The sequence below is a fragment of the Leuciscus leuciscus genome (genome assembly GCF_965113295.1).
Source record: "Leuciscus leuciscus genome assembly, chromosome: 13".
Lineage (NCBI taxonomy): Eukaryota > Metazoa > Chordata > Actinopteri > Cypriniformes > Leuciscidae > Leuciscus > Leuciscus leuciscus.
Genome location: NC_138737.1, coordinates 38705895 through 38723710, shown reverse-complemented (window position 1 = coordinate 38723710; position 17816 = coordinate 38705895). Strand labels below are relative to the sequence as shown.

The 17816-nt window shown below is 38.5% G+C and overlaps 1 protein-coding gene across 6 annotated transcripts in view; it reads left to right on the top strand.

Moving 5' to 3' along the window:
* The window catches only part of cabin1 (calcineurin binding protein 1), a 129712-nt gene that overhangs the window by 33424 nt on the left and 78472 nt on the right, over window positions 1-17816 (top strand). For 5 of the 6 annotated variants that reach the window (XM_082188660.1, XM_082188658.1, XM_082188659.1 and 2 more), the window contains exons 21-27: window positions 4033-4239; window positions 4324-4469; window positions 6928-7189; window positions 8530-8694; window positions 9034-9123; window positions 9603-9787; window positions 12666-12910. In XM_082188660.1, coding sequence (XP_082044786.1) covers window positions 4033-4239; window positions 4324-4469; window positions 6928-7189; window positions 8530-8694; window positions 9034-9123; window positions 9603-9787; window positions 12666-12910 — 1300 coding nt within the window. The remainder of the gene's footprint in view (window positions 1-4032; window positions 4240-4323; window positions 4470-6927; window positions 7190-8529; window positions 8695-9033; window positions 9124-9602; window positions 9788-12665; window positions 12911-17816) is intronic. The other variant, XM_082188661.1, reaches the window with a different exon arrangement.

Here is a 17816-nt window from a genome sequence, read left to right as displayed (position 1 = left end):
AGTGTGGAGCTGTGAGGTACAGCGCCATTTTAGCAAAAGGGAAAAACAACCACAAAACTCAAAGTGAATGTTGGTAATTTGGGGTTTTTAGCTGTGGTTGTTATAATTAGCATGCTTCTATACTACTTTGCAATAGGGAATAAAATACATTTATACTGTAGGTTTAAAAATCAACATTTCTCTCGACTTTTTCCTTAATTGTGACCCTGGATCACAAAACCAGTCACATGTCGCACGGGTTTATTTGTGGCAACAACAATACATTGTATGGGTCAAAATTATCGAATTTTCTTTTATGCCAAAAATCATTAGGATATCAAGTAAAGATCATGTTCCATGAAGATATTTTGTAAATATCCTACCGTAAATATATAAAACATGTATTTTTGTGAGTGAATGCTGCACAATCGTGAACATAAATGCACAACTTTAAAGGAGATTTTCTCAATGTTTCGATTTTTTTGCTCCCTCAGATTCCAGATGTTCAATAGTTGTATCTCGACCAAATATTGTCCTATCCTAACAAACCATACATCAACGAAAAGCTTATTTATTCAGCTTTCAGATGATGTATAAATCTCAATTTCAAAAAATTTACCCATGTGACTGGTTTTGTGGTCCAGGGTCACAATTTTGGATGAATTTAGTGAGTTGTTGTGCATTCTGGAATGGTCTAATCCACAAAGGATACATGCAACAAAATGTGGCGTAATTACATTTTCTTTCGGCCCTCCTGTACTGAATCATTATCAGGTTACAAAATACTGGATCCCGGTTTGCTGAACAAAAGCTAGTTTCCATCCATAACTCATCCTGATCGTCTGATTTTTAACCACTTACTTTTTCTGAGTTAATTAACAAACAGTATAATCTAGTTTTATTCTCTTTAGCATCAACCCCGTTTTGTTTCTTTCATTTATCTGATCCTACATTATTAGTGTTATAAATCAAAACTAATCAGCTAAATTTTTTGAACCTGTTATAGGCGTTAGACTCAGTTCTCCCAAAAAAACATTGTCATAATGCCAGTGTGAAAATTGCGTTTTATTCAGATGGGTAATTGATTATTCTGTCTTTTGTCACTCGTCATTGTAGTCGAATGGTTCTGATAATGAAAAATATCTCAGCGTGGAGGATATTATTGCACGCCTGTTGCTGTGTTCAGATTACTGTTATTCCTGTGGGGGACAAAAGGAGCCTGTTCTAATTCACAGATTGACAGAAATCCAGTCAAAACTTGTCATTCATGTGCGTACAGCAAAAGCTGCAGCTCAGTGAGATGTACATGCAGTGACCAAAATTCATATAGTAAAAAGTGATAGGTAGAAAATTATTTAAATCCCACCATCAGAGACAAAATTATATTGTATAAATTATATATATTATAATACAATAATTTTTTTTAACTGATATATATATATACAGTGAGGAAAATAAGTATTTGAACACCCTGCTATTTTGCAAGTTCTCCCACTTGGAAATCATGGAGGGGTCTGAAATTGTCATCGTAGGTGCATGTCCACTGTGAGAGACATAATCTAAATAAATAAAAAATCCAGAAATCAAAATGTATGATTTTTTAACTATTTATTTGTATGATACCGCTGCAAATAAGTATTTGAACACCTGTCTATCAGCTAGAATTCTGACCCTCAAAGACCTGTTAGTCTGCCTTTAAAATGTCCACCTCCACTCCATTTATTATCCTAAATTAGATGCACCTGTTTGAGGTCGTTAGCTGCATAAAGACACCTGTCCACCCCATACAATCATTAAGAATCCAACTACTAACATGGCCAAGACCAAAGAGCTGTCCAAAGACACTAGAGACAAAATTGTACACCTCCACAAGGCTGGAAAGGGCTACGGGGAAATTGCCAAGCAGCTTGGTGAAAAAAGGTCCACTGTTGGAGCAATCATTAGAAAATGGAAGAAGCTAAACATGACTGTCAATCTCCCTCGGACTGGGGCTCCATGCAAGATCTCACCTCGTGGGGTCTCAATGATCCTAAGAAAGGTGAGAAATCAGCCCAGAACTACACGGGAGGAGCTGGTCAATGACCTGAAAAGAGCTGGGACCACCGTTTCCAAGGTTACTGTTTGTAATACACTAAGACGTCATGGTTTGAAATCATGCATGGCACGGAAGGTTCCCCTGCTTAAACCAGCACATGTCAAGGCCCATCTTAAGTTTGCCAATGACCATTTGGATGATCCAGAGGAGTCATAGGAGAAAGTCATGTGGTCAGATGAGACCAAAATAGAACTTTTTGGTCATAATTCCACTAACCGTGTTTGGAGGAAGAAGAATGATGAGTACCATCCCAAGAACACCATCCCTACTGTGAAGCATGGGGGTGGTAGCATCATGCTTTGGGGGTGTTTTTCTGCACATGGGACAGGGCGACTGCACTGTATTAAGGAGAGGATGACCGGGGCCATGTATTGCGAGATTTTGGGGAACAACCTCCTTCCCTCAGTTAGAGCATTGAAGATGGGTCGAGGCTGGGTCTTCCAACATGACAATGACCCGAAGCACACAGCCAGGATAACCAAGGAGTGGCTCTGTAAGAAGCATATCAAGGTTCTGGCGTGGCCTAGCCAGTCTCCAGACCTAAACCCAATAGAGAATCTTTGGAGGGAGCTCAAACTCCGTGTTTCTCAGCGACAGCCCAGAAACCTGACTGATCTAGAGAAGATCTGTGTGGAGGAGTGGGCCAAAATCCCTCCTGCAGTGTGTGCAAACCTGGTGAAAAACTACAGGAAACGTTTGACCTCTGTAATTGCAAACAAAGGCTACTGTACCAAATATTAACATTGATTTTCTCAGGTGTTCAAATACTTATTTGCAGCTGTATCATACAAATAAATAGTTAAAAAATCATACATTGTGATTTCTGGATTTTTTTTTTTTAGATTATGTCTCTCACAGTGGACATGCACCTACGATGACAATTTCAGACCCCTCCATGATTTCTAAGTGGGAGAACTTGCAAAATAGCAGGGTGTTCAAATACTTATTTTCCTCACTGTGTATATATATATTTTTAAAATGTATACTGTATTAGAAATAATAATGTACAGTTTTTATCTAGTAAGAAATATTTATGGCAGATCAAATTTAAATTCATAGGCAGGTTCATTTAGTGGCAAAAAAGTTGTCCTGATTGGACCAGTGCAGAATCATCACAAAGCGTTGCCAATTTAAGAATTCAAGCGCAAAAAGGCGTGAAAGTGTCTGTGAGAAGTTTTTTGTGTGCGCAGGGATCGAGTAGTCTTTTGCTTCTTTTTGTGCTTTAAAGGACGAATTCAGACAAAATTATCTCAAAATGCCCGTCTTGGCAAATATTCTGATGAACACAGTCAGTGTGTATAACAGGAGAAATGTGGAATGTCATAAATGTCAGGAATGTGCATAACAGTTGAGAAATAAAACGCATGTGTAACAGTATATTGGATCCGTGCATTAGCTCTTAAAGTGACAGCAGCCTAATATTCCTGATGTCTGTCATTAATGTTAATCAAACAACAAAAGACAAAGAAAAAATCTCTCACTGCTTTTGAAGTTGTACTCACTGAATAACTTTTGTAACTTTAATTCGGATTTATCTATATTTAATGTATACAGTGAAGTGTTGTTTTACATTTAATGATACTTTATTTAATTTCTGTAACTGAAAACGTCTTGGATGAATGTCATATCGCTGGCTATGAGAATCGATATCAGAGCGTATCGTGATGAACCCCCCCCCCCCCCCCAATGTTAACTAAAACTAAAACAAGTTGAAATTAGATGAACAACTTAGTGTTTTTAATCTAATACTGAACTTAAAAAAATAGTAATTTAAATGTTGACTGAAATAAAATTTAAATAAAATTAAAGCTAAATGTAAATACAGAATAAAAAGAATGAAAACTGAAATTAGTATGTAAAGAATACTAAAATAACACTGTGGACCCTGCTTACATGGTGCCATCAGTCTGTCTGCCCCTTCCATCTATCTTCCTCTTTCTATGTCCTCTCTGATCTAGGTGGAGCTTCATTGGAGCGATGCCATCTTTATGTTTGAGTACTTTAAGCCCAAAACCTTGCCAGAGTTTGACAGCTATAAGACCAGCACTGTCTCAGCTGACCTTGCCAACCTGCTTAGAAGGCTTTCTGGAATAATCCCACGCAATGACGGCCCCACACTCTCCGTCGACGACGTGTCTTCTTATATTGAGGGAGGTGCTGTCAAGGTATGAGCTCACTGACCGTCGTCCGTTCATCTAGATCTGTTTTATCTGTTCATCGGTCACTTAAAGCATTTCTCTTTGTCCAAGGTGCCAGCGCTTCCAGAAGGAGCTTCCCCGGCGCCCCCTGTGGTGAACGAGCTGTACTACCTGCTGGCGGACTACCACTTCAAAAACAAAGAGCAGTCTAAAGCCATCAAGTTCTACATGCACGACATCTGCATGTGTCCCAACAGGTCTGCTAAAATTTTACATCCCCGTGTGTGCTTAAGTCTTAAATTCAGTTTGATGAAATTTAGGGCCATAAAAAGTCTTAAAGTCCCCCGTAGTCAATCATTTTATCCCTTAACACTCATCTTTGATCACCAAAATGACACATGTAAAAGTTTTTTTTTCATGTCTTAAAATAGTTTGAATGTAACTTTACACCCTTGCCTCATTTAATATACGCGGTTCTAAGAATATGCAAATGAGCCCCGCCTCCACTCACTCACTCAGCTCAGAGATCCACTGGTTGACGATCACACGTTGATCTGATTGGTTACAAGGTAGTTTGTGACATCAGAAACACCAGCGATTTCAAAGCGTGTTTTTGAGACTTTCTTTGGTTCACTGCAGTTTTAAGGAGAAAATACTCAGCAATGGTGTCGACTTATGAAATTGCACATGGTTTGACTTAAAGCATATTAAAAACACCACATAGACATATAAACAACATTAAAAGCTGGATTTTCACCACAGGGGGAGTTTTAATATTTAAAATGTCTTAATTTTCATCATATAATTCTATTATATTACATATCATCATATCATATAATTATTATCACTAAAAGTATTTATTATCATTTAAAGAGGTCTTAATTTTGGGAACAGTAAAATATGAATCGCGATATGGATTTATGTGAATATTAAACTTCAAAAGGCGATTATTTAATTGTAAGCGCTGAGTATTTTAAAGTCAAAACACATCATTGTTGCGCGTTCTACACACTCACTGTTGCAATTCATAATTATGACATTTACTATATAGTGTTTTAGGGCTGTAACGATTCCTCGATTAAAGTCGAGTACTCGATTTAAAAAAATCCTCGATTGCAATTTACCCGTGTCGAGTAACCGGCAAAATACCGGAAGTGGCGCATTCCACAGACGAGAGTCCATGAACCGCATTATTACACAGTTTTCTAAGGCTACGCGATATTTAACTGTTTACATCATGATATCGTGAAATCACAAAGGATAAGATTAAGTTAAATAAATATATGCACTGTTTTTTTTCTCCCACAGAGAAGCATGACGGTTTAATTATTTACATGCGTGCAGATTGTGTTAAAAGTACCTCAGCTCTGTTCACAGTAAACGCTGCTCCACACATACTCAGTCTCTGCATGTGCTGTTTGTTTAAGTTTCCAATAATGTGCATTTGGGAACGCAAAACCCCGGACGCGTGTTTCATAGTAACTGTCATCATCATTTATATGCGTGGAGCGTCTCGGGTTTCTCAAACTCCATCTTTGCGTGCTGTGAGTTTGTGTGGCTTAACGTTCATCTGCACGCAGTCTGCGCCGTTTCACAAGATTAGTAACGCAGCTCATTTATAAATCTTCGCCAACACAGGAGAATACATAAGTATGTTTCTGAATATATTCAGAAATATATTCGCAATCGCATATATTCTCATGTGCGAATTGTTGTTCATCGCGATTACAAAATAAAAGTTTAACCCTTGCACTGCTTGCATGTTTTGACGTGCACATGTTCTTTTCAAGAAATGACGGCAGCTGTTGCATTTCTATCGTACAGAAGTGACCAAATATGAAAGATTAAGTTGACATTTGAATTAAATGTTATGTTTATTAGTTATCATATATTTTACATGGTGTATTTTAACAGCGTTGTTCAATAAAACCCATATGATTACTTTTTTCATACTTTATTTGAACCAATAATTATTGCTTATTATTTGGGTAACACTACAATAAGGCTCATTAGTTAACATTAATGTATTAATCAACATGAACTAACAATGAACAATAGCTAACATTTGTTCATACAAATACAGCTGTTCATTGTTTGTTCATGTTAGTTCACTACATTAATGTTAACAAATACAACCTTTAATTTTAATAATGTATTAGTAAATGTTGAAATTAACATGAACTAAGATTAATAAATGCTGTAGAAATAAATATTGTTCATTCTTAGTAACTAATGAACCATATTGTAAAGTGTTACCTATTTGTCTTTAAGTAATTTTAAAGGCTGTTGTTCACTTGGATCTATTTTTATTACCACAATTCTTTATCCGATTACTCGATTAATCGATGGAATAATCCGTAGAATACTCGATTACTAAAATAATCGATAGCTACAGCCCTATAGTGTTTATATTGCACTTTTTTTTCCCCTGCTATATTTATGCTGTTCCATAAAATGGTTTAAACGCTGAAATATGAGGATTTATAATTTTATGAAAATTTTTGATTTTGTCAAAACCTGTATTATTTGAGTTGTAAAGTTGTATAAATCATTGTTTTTATAGTCACTTTATGGTTTGGATATATCCATAAAGTTGCTCTACACTGCTCATATGGTATTCATTTTATTTGTGCAGGTCTTAAAAAAAAAGCTCTAAATTAGATTGTAACCTTGCAGAGAGCCTATGTCACCTGTATCTCTCCATCTCTCATGTAGGTTTGACTCATGGGCAGGCATGGCATTGGCACGTGCCAGTCGCATCCAGGACAAGTTGAACTCTAATGAGCTGAGGAGTGACGGCCCCATCTGGAAAAACTCTCTGGCTGTGCTGACCTGTTTCAGACGGGCTCTGGAGATAGACCCCTCGAACCTCTCCCTATGGATCGAGTATGGGACCATGTCCTATGCCTTGCACTCCTTCGCTTCCAGACAGCTCAAACAGTGGAAACGCGAACTTCCCCTGGACTTGATCAAACAGGTACTTCTGTTTGTATATTAAGGGTACGTCTACATTAATCCAGATACATTTGAAAATGTGTTTTCATTTTAAAGTGCTCTCCGTCCACACTGGCGCTTTCAGGCGTTTCCCGACGTTTCAGTGTGGATGAGAAACTTTTGAAAAAGGCTAAATTCACCTTACTGTGCAGGCGTTAAACCTCTCTGAGATGATACAGATGGAAAAATAAAGTTATCGCGCAATTCTTCTGACAGGATCATTTTATTTAGTAAAATATCTCAGCATTCACTGATGCGTCAGGCGCATATGTTTGGTCTAAAACGCGACTGCTCATGTTTTGTCGCAGGACAGCAAATGTGAGTACATTTTCAGTCATCTTTGAAGGTCTGTGATATGAAGAGTGTGCAAAGTAACATATTTTAGCCACTGTGTGAAAGTGAACAGCACATAACAGGTACAATACCGGTATAAACATGAATTTCTATTGGTAGAACATGCGTCACATGACTAAACTGACTAGACTGACGTTTTTAAATACCTTTTAAACACGTTTTTAAATACCGTTTTGACAGTCCACACTACAACGCGAAAACTGAGTTTTCAAATGTATCCACATTGGAGAGCGTTTTCAAAAAGCTTAGTTTTCATTAATAAAATCGCTTTCTCAGTGTGGACGGAAGGCCAAAACTGAGACAAAAAGATGTGTTTTCAAACGAAACCGTATTAGTGTGGACAAGGCCTAAGCTATTAAGCTACACTTAATATTCAACAATATTATTGATCTGCCTGCATTGACACCATTATATACCATATAACTGAACTGAGCTGGACAATGACATCACTGTTTTCTCCAGAGCGGCTATATATATATAAATAAACTAAATTAATAACTTTTTTACAACAGAAATGAACCATTACTGAACTTACTTAAAGGTATAGCGGAGGATCTTTCCAAATTTTAGATAAGACCCGCCCTCTCCACTTTTTGAAAAGTTTGATTGATTCACCAGAATGATTGACAATTAGGAGGACCAATAGTTTAGACTACCCACCAGGAAGTAAAACATCCTCCGCTATACCTTTAAGCTGGACTATGACACTATTTTCTTCTAAATCTGCTGTACAGCCAAAGCATACTTTGTTGCATTATTGTTCTGTTATCACTGTAAAGCTTCTTTGAAACAATCTGTATTGTATTGAGCGCTGTATAAATAAAGGTGACTTGACTTATAAATAAAGACTTATCTGAGAGAGAGAGACATGATTGTTTGCAAAACAGCGCGAGAGTGTTTGCTGTAGCGACAAGAAATAAGAGACTCAGTTTTCAAGATTTGTTTGTTTCTGTTTGCTTGTGTTTATAGATGGAAGAGCGCAGAGACTCAATGTTGGAGACGTCATCGCAGTGCTTTCGTGGAGCTTCTCGCTGTGACGGCGATGAGGAGGAGTGGCTCATTCACTACATGCTGGGAAAGATTGCAGAGAAGCGCAAGCTGCCGCCCAAAGACTACCTGCAACTGTACAAAAAGGTGATCTTCTAATCTAGGGTATGACGGACCCGCTGGAGAATCTGATTGGCTATTGAGATTGCGTCTGTTGCCGTGGTTGATTAAATCTAACATGGCAGTGGTTCAATGATACAGTTTGAGAATGATTAGGACATTCTTTGACATAGGTGTGCTGTCAGTCAATTGACTGCAAATTCACCTTCAGGTCTGGCTCCATTCTGGTATGTATTTGTCATCATTCAGTCAGTTCCTGTTGAAAAATTGATGAAACGTGCGAAGCCATTGATGGTGTGAAAGAGGCTTCTGAGTTCCCAACAGTCCGGCACATCTCATTACAGCTCTTGTGTCATATTTCTGCAGTCTGCACACTACCTGCACGAGGAGGCGGCCAGATACCCACGCAAAATCCACTACCACAACCCACCTGACCTCGCCATGGAGGCCTTAGAGGTATGTAGTGGTTTGCAATGTGGTCATGCAATTTTTGAAAACGTGTTTGAAAGCAGGCTTGGTGAGCAGTCGAGATTAAAACGTTTTCAAAAATTGTACAGACCATTTGTTTGATAAAAAATACAGTGATATTGTGGATTATTGTTACAATGCATTTTATAATTTTTTATATATTTTTCAATTTTAATGTATTTAAATTATTCCTATGATGGCAAAGTTGAATTTTCAGCATCATTACTTCAGTCTTAAGTGTCACATGATCCTTCAGAAATCGTTCTAATATGCTGATTTGCTGCTCAATACAGATTTCTGATTATCATCAATGTTGAAAATGCATCCTTGATAAATAAAAGTATTAATTTCTTTTAAAAAAACATAATGAATCCAACCCTTTTGAGCGGTAATGAACGTCAAGTATAGGGTTGTACAACAAAACACATCAGTTGAGTAAGGGAATTTATTTTCTTGCACCTTGCCAGCTGTTTTTCCGCCTGAGCGCCACGATTCTGAAGTTGCTGGAGAATGAGGTGGTTGGTGGTGAAGTGTCTGAGCAGCAGATGAAGTTTATGGATTATGAGGTGTTCTTCAGCATGCTCGCTGAAGCTGCCGTCGGACCCTTTGCACGAGGAGAGGAGAAGACCACGCCCAAAACCAGCAGCGACAAGTATGATCATAAACCTTTTACACTCTCAAGAGCCATAAGTAGTTTAGAAAGATTGTAAAACTATTCCCTAAGATTCAGATTTCATCTGATTTCAGCTGTATGTTGACAAACTTTAAAAAAGTGGAGCAGTGATAACATTGATATTACACACTGTAGTCATTCACCAGATCATGCAGTAATTAGTAGCGAGCTAAAAGTGAACTCAGCAAGTTTGAGTTTGAATCACAATTCTTTAGAAAATTCAAAACTGTTAAAGGGAACATATCATGAAAATCCGACTTTTTCCGTGTTTAAGTGCTATAATCGTGTCCCCGGTGCATTGACCAACCCAGAAAACATGAAAATTGAAACACAGTAACTGGTTTGGTAAGCCTTTCTCTGCAAGCATGTCAAAAAATAAGCCGATCACATTTCGCTCCCTTTGTGATGTAGGAAGGGGATCTTATTATAATATTGCTGCCCCTTAATCTGCACGTTTCCACCCACAGAGCCGCCATTTGGTTTCGCAAGCGACAACAGTGTAACCAGTTCTAACGCAATGGCAAAAGTTCCAGCAAAGCATGAAACTGTTCTGTCGTTGAGCACAGACGAGCACTGAACACCATTGACCAAAAACTGTCACAGCTGCCTTATAACCTCAGGGAACTGTCTACTTGTGTAGAAGTTAAACATGACGGTACATGCAAGTCGTTGAGATGAATCAGTGTAACTCCACAACAACTACACATGTATCCACTAACCGTTCAGAAACGTCCAGGTGCGTCTAAAAGTGAAACTCTTCCTGAGTCTCTCCATAAGGCTGCACTCGCAACTATTATTTCTGAGATTTTAGATGAGTGAGATTATTCACGTGTTTTGTTATTGTATCTGAAGCTTGTGTAAAAGTTTTGATCGTCTCTGAACGGCGGCGGGAGCAGCAGCTCATTTGCATTTAAAGGGACACACACAAAAACAGCACGTTTTTACTCACACCCAAAAAGGGGCAAATTTGACAAGATATAATAAATGATCTGGGAGTATTTTGAGCTGAAATTTCACAGACACATTCTGGGGACACCATAGATTTATATTACATCTTGGGAAAAGGGGCATATTATGTCACCTTTAACTCAATAAGTTTGTTATTAATAATTTTAGTTGTCCCAGACATGATCATGACAGGCTTCGGAACGGTTTTATAATGTTAATGTATTTGATCTTGGCAAACTAGATCTGCTATGCACACTACTGCTGCTGCTACAGAGCAAGTATGTACTTACTACTGTCAATAGATGCACAGACACACTGCTGTGAGCATGTAAGATATGCTGCTGCTGCTGCATGAATAGACAAACATAATCCCGTAGCAGATCTAGACAGGTGGAGCTGGGGGAGGTGGAGGGGTTCAGAGGAACCAGCTTACAGTGAACACTGAACCAGCATGTTTAAATGTTGAGGAAGCAATCTCTTTGCCTGCAAATACAGCCTTGGCCAGTCAGCTTGTGCTATGTAGTAAATGATTGCGAACAGATTGCATGTAACGGACCGATCAGTCTATGGCTGAAAGCTGAATAAAGCTGTCTTCGCTGACAGCATATGGAGGTAGGAAGGCAACAAGGCATGTCAGAATCTCATGATTGTATCACATCCTGTCTACTAAGATACCTTTATCTGATCGTTTTTGAAGGCAGCATACATGTATCTCTCACTGTGTATGACGTCCCACTATCCTGTGCATTCGATTCCCTGACAGTTCAGCTATAAAATTAAAATGGTGTCTGTAAGATGAGGTTGGTGCTCGGTTTGTGTAAAAGTACATTTTTGACCAACATTTTTCCCTTTTATAGAAGTGTAGTAATTAAATATGTGCTATTGTGCTTAGTTATCACCAAAGCTCTCCCTATTTTGTTGTAGATCATTAAACCATTCTGTTGGCTCAGAAATCAGTTTCAGTTTTCCTTTGTGTGGAAAGTGCAATGTCAGTTTGACTTTGTTAGAACAGCTAGAACTGCCTAAGCTTTTGGACACAGAGTTTCATGACTGAACTAGATGTTTTTTTCTAGTGTAGGGGTGTCCAGTCCTGCTCCTGGAGGCCTGGAGGCTATCCTCAAGTCCTAATTAAACACACCTGAACCAGCTAATCCAGGGCAGTGTCTGAAATCTCCCCCTATACCCTTAAACAGGGCACTATTGAGAGAACAGCCATTTGTAGTGGTGTCCGAAACCATAGTGGATCGAATCAAGAGCACTCATTCAATCCCAAAATGCACCGCAATAACGAGTGTACAACTGATGTACAACTAGAGAATACCCATAATGCACTAAGATTCGTGCACCAAATTAATTCCCGCATCTGACCTGAAGATAGCGCCGCAGCTCAATCATCCATCCATTCATTTTCTGGTCCAGCGTAATATCATACAGGTATAAATTCCTTTTAAATTGATTATTAAATAGTTAAATAAAGGTTTAATCATGCTAGTTTCCATGACAGATTTCAAGATAAATCTTTTCATCTTTCTACTGGAGCTTGCCAGTTTGCGAAGTTTCAAATGATCATTAAACAGCAAGCGCAAACTATGGAAAAGCGGAAGATGTTCCAGTGCACTCAATGTCCAAATTCACTCACTCGTTTTCATTCACTCCTTCAAGTGGACTATATTAGTGGAGTAATGTAGGGAATAGTGAATGAGGGTATAGGGGGCGATTTCGAACACAACCACAGGTCTTCAGGATCACTAGAAACTTCTAAGCAAGTGTATTGGAGCAAGTTGGAGCTAAACTCTGCAGGACGTTGGTCCTCCAGGAGCAGGATTGGACACCTCTGTTGTAGTGTGAAATGAGTTTTCTACATCTTTGAGTGTTTGTATTTTGTTAACATCATCTTTTCTCCCAACAGGGAAAAGCTTCCATCCAATAACGACGAAGACTCGCGCTCTTCGGCTGGCGTGAGTACCTGTCCGGCAGCGTTGACCTCCTCATCGGTCACTTCTGCGGCTGCAGCAGCTTCTCTGCCTGGCGACGGTGCGAGAGGTGCGAGTTCTCCCCCGTATTCGGTCACTCCGGTCGACCACGATTACGTCAAACGTAAAAGCCAGCAGCAGAGGCACAGGCGGGGGCAGGAGCTCCAGCAGCAGCAGGACGGTACAGTACCAGGGCCAGAGTATCACTCTCTCACCCACTCACTCACTCACTCACGCACGGGGGAATGAGGATGATGAAGGTTTTTAACCACTATGAATTAAATGATGGGCTCTGGTGTACAATAACATCTCCTCCCACCCCTCCTCCTACCATCTGCACCAGGCCATAGAGGATCATGGGAAAATGGGCAACATTGCTAACAGTGTCTCAGCGCTTTTTCCGCTTTGTTTCAGTTCCACTTCAGCTATGTCCACATTAATCTGGATGCAAATTTGGCCTTTTGTCCACACTAAGCTTTCCCAAGTGGATACATTTGATACCGCTGTTGTAGCGTTGAAGTGTGGACTGTGAAAACGGAGGCATTTGAAAATGATGACGCATGCTTAGTCATGTGATGCATATTGCACCCATAGATATCAATGGTTGTTCTGGCATTGTGGTGTCTGATATTCACTTGCTAAAGATAAATGTTTCTTCATACAATCTTCATATCACATTCCTACAAAGATGACAGAAAATGTACTCGCAGTTGCTGTCCTGTGGCCAAACATAAGAGCGATTGTGTTTTAGCCCAGACATAGAATGGCGATTGGGTCTGACCTGAAGTGGTGAGATATTTTGCTAATGAAATAGAATAGCGTGAGAGTATTATTATGTTTGGTCTCTCGGTGTTATCTGGGATCTTTTATTACATCTCTTATGAATGAGCAGTAGCGTGATTGGCGTTTTCAGTGTGGATGAGAAGCTTTTTGGAAAATGCTTAAAAATGCTAGTGGGGACGGAGAGTGTTTTGAAACAAATGTCGTTTTTAAATATATCCGGATTAATGTGGACGTAGCCAGTGTCATTTCTTGTTGTTTACGCCGCCCAATTACTTTCACATTTTATGCACCCAGTCCAGCAAATTACAAATAGTTTTGTGTTTTTCGCCATTTTATTTGCTCGTGCCATTCCTGCACCGATTATGAATGTGCTTCGCTGATGTTCTCCCAGTAAACCATGCTGTTATCTGATTTCTATTATTATTTGATTGGTTGTATCAACAGTATAATAAGGCAGCAGATGTTAGCTAACTCTGGTGGGAGCTTCTATGCTCTTCTGGGAGCTACTATGCTCTGCTGATCTTGTACTGTAGCTGACCATATGTCATCACTGGTTGACCAGACCAGATTGCTGTCATTTGTTACATTTTAAAAATTAATTGGGTCAGATGTGGAGAAGCTATGCAGTTTTTTTGTTGTTGTGGCAATATTGTAGTACGGATTCATTTTTTGATTGCTTAAAGGGGTCATGACATGGTTTTTGTTTTTGTTTTAATGATGTTCCCTTAGGTGCAATTATAGTATTACTATAGTTTTTTGGACAAAAAACTTTAAAATGTTAGTGATTTATGACCTTTTTACACCCTGTTTCTCATCCTCTGATTCTGTTTTGGGGGTGTTTCCCCTTTAAGAGTTCAGTGTTAACGCCCACTGTTATGATTGGCTAACGTCATTGGCTAAAAGTAGTTTTAAGATGAAGTACATTACTTAAAGTTTGCGGCGGCGATGCGAAATGAGACGTAGTTGTCTTGCCCTGGAGGCGGTCACATGCAAACGACTGGTACGTCACTTCGTACCGTGACATCACTTCTTACCATGGATCCCCAACGAGATGTAATTAGAGCTTGATTAAATAAATGCTTCGTTTATAATGGGGAGGACGTCTTAAGCTATGAAACTTGCAGGACGTTTTAATGGTACAAAGACCTCTTATATACCATAAGATCAAGGCAAATTTGGTTTCTCATGTCATGACCCCTTTAAAGCCTCAAGCTCTGTCTTCTTCCTTCCCATCGTGTGGTAACTTAATCTTAGAGTTGAGGGTTGGATTGCACCAGCATTTTGTAAGTTCTTTCTTAAATTAAAATGTTAAGTCCACACTAAAGGCTTAGTAACTACTAGCTAGTTTGTAACTAACTCTGTACTTTATTCAGTTGCACCATTTGTTCTTAAGGCAGAACGTAGCTAGTAGGTCGTAAACCCTCTGTAAAGTAATGCATAGTCACATAATATGACGTTGACCCTCAACCATCCAATAGCAGCCTTCGAATATGTGAGCAGAAGCTGTTGAAATGCAGTGAATTTCAGTTTATTCTTGATTCTAACAACTAATATGTTTCCATTAAAATATGATTCTACTGAATAACATAATAGGTATTTTAAATGTAGATAACTTAAAAACTGTTCTTAAAATTAATAAGTATCCATAAATTATTTATAAACACAGCTCTCTGAGGTTCGCTGTTTAGATTGGGTTTGTGTTGAAGAGTCACTAACAAAGTAATTTATTTGCGTAATGTAAGTGAATATAAAATGTCAGCATTATCATAAACGTCTGAAGGATTAAAGTCTGTCGGGTAAAACAAGAGCTTATTGGTGCAACTCAGTTTGCTATTTTATTCCAATAATTACTCCTGGTCGAAAGCTTCTGTAAATATTTAGTTTATTTGTAGATTTACATTTTAACTAAGTTTAATGGTGCAGCACAAAAATATTTACTAGTGCGTAAATTGTACATAGTGCCAATACATTTACTTTCATGCATTTAACAGATGCTTTTATTCAAAGTGACTTACAAAAGAGGAACATAAGCAAGATGTTGAGTTTCAGACATTTGTTCTTTATGTAGTTTAAAAGGGGGCATTGCATAGTCCGCTTGATTAAATATTGCTGTGGCCTGTTTTGATGAAATGGAGTCAGATTTTTTAAACTGTGTCAGATGATGACCTAGTTCCTGAAGTCAATCTTAGCCTGGTGTGCTCATTTTCTAGAGTACAGTTCATAGATTTAGTCAGTCTTAAGGTGGATTGTGAGGGACTCAATTTCTGCTCAGCTCTGGTTGAGTTCATCAACGCTCAGCTTGCATGGCTGTGAATGAACATTATAGTTTTTGTAGCTATATAAGGCATGGTCACATAGAATAATTCTTAATGCTTTTTAGCTATCAGTATTTGTCATCATGCAATTTTGCTACATTCTAGCCTGTAAGTATTTTCAGATTTATTTTTTACTGCTAAATATCGCAACACAATCCAAGCTAATCAGAACATGTTTGATGTTACAGCTATGGATTTTTGGACCAATTAAGATTTTGCTGTGTAAGCAGGATTACCCTACGTGAAAAAGAAATAAAAACAAGCGGCCAATAAAATTTAACATAACTTTAAATAGCAAGAAACTCAATATTTATGACAGAAAAATAATCCCACTGCAGTTAAAGTTACTAGATTTTATTAGGGAGTCACCAATATTTCTGGGCTAGTATCAATAACTGCTTGTTTTGACAGATACAGATCATTTTACTTTTAGCAATTTACTCCTTTTAGATAAAACAACTAACTAATAAGCTAATTATATAAAACCAGGCACTTGAAACTAAATATGCATTGCTTTGAAACTTTACCATTCATTTAGGCAACATGAACAACTCTTATCTGCAGCTTTAATTGTTGAAAAATTTGTGTGACTTATTTCACAATTTATTAAATATTATCATCATAAGCAGTAAAAAACAAATCTTTTAAATCATGTAGATGTGTCATATATAGTATGAAAGGTCTCAGTTAGTGGAGTAGTAGAATAATATATTTGCTCTTTCTCTCTCGTCTCTCCGACAGCGAGTGACACACAAACCCGCCTCTCTTCACTCACTTGATTCATTTGCTCTGGATGAATATTGCTGGTGTTACAGGGCTCGAATTTCGCATAATTTTCCCGCAGAGTTTGTGCTCACACCCAAAGTGTGGCACATAAAGAGTTATTTTTCGGTGCAAATCACACTTAAACAGTCAAAAACACACAAAATAATGTCAAAATGCCGGTCTTGGTGAGTATTCACATAAACACAGTCAGTTTTAAGTGAACGTAAACAGTCTAGAAACAAAACGCATGTGTAACAGTATAATGGATCCGTGCATTAGCTCTTAAAGTGACAGCAGCCTAATATTCCTGCTGCCAAATTATGAGATAATATTAAAAATATCTATATGGCAGTTTTTCTCCACGGTATCGATGTCAAAATTGTGGCCAGTGAAAATGCTAGTGACTAGTGGCTGCTAGTGACTTTGGAAAACCACTAGTCACAGTCACAGCGGATGCTGAGCGAAAGAGTGAATGTCAAGCGTCGTTGATTAAATGTGAAAACCCTGATACTCGCATTTAAAGGGTCTGTTTAATTCATATCGCCTGCTAACGGAACAGGATGGAAAATGTATGATTTTTAAACTGTTAAATTGAGTGCTCATCACATTAGATGATGAAAAATCACATCTTGTGTGATTGGCCCAAAGAGGTGTACTTAAAAAAAAAAATGTATATATATATATTATTGGCTGTATTAACTCTCTTTGATCGATAGTCATTTTTTGTTTTCACAGTTATCCGTGAATGATATATCGACCTAAATAAAATATTATTACTATTGTATAGTGCAGCTGAGGTTGTTCTTGATGTTGTTGTTGTTGTTGTCGTCGTGGCTGGCCTCATCTCATTGCTTTACTGATAGCTTCACAACAGCTTGCTGCAGATCTGAAGTGTGATTTTTCAAGGTGAACATTGTGACATGTTGCCCATATTCCTCAGTTGTTCCCATGGCCTGCTTTAGTCTCCCTGTCTCCCTGCTGCCTCCTGCCTGCTCCCTCTCTGCCTGCCTCTGACCTGCTTCACACCTGCTGCTTCTTAATGGATGCATGATGGGTCAGCACCCTGATTCAACAGTCTTCCCACAATGCACTCCGCACTGCTCTGTGTGCAAACTGACATCTGATCAAAGTGTCTGCCGTTGCTCACTTGTGCAAGGGAGGTGAAATTGTTCTTGTGGGTTGTTCTGAATAATGTGGTTTGGTTAAGACAGTGGGAGGTTTCAA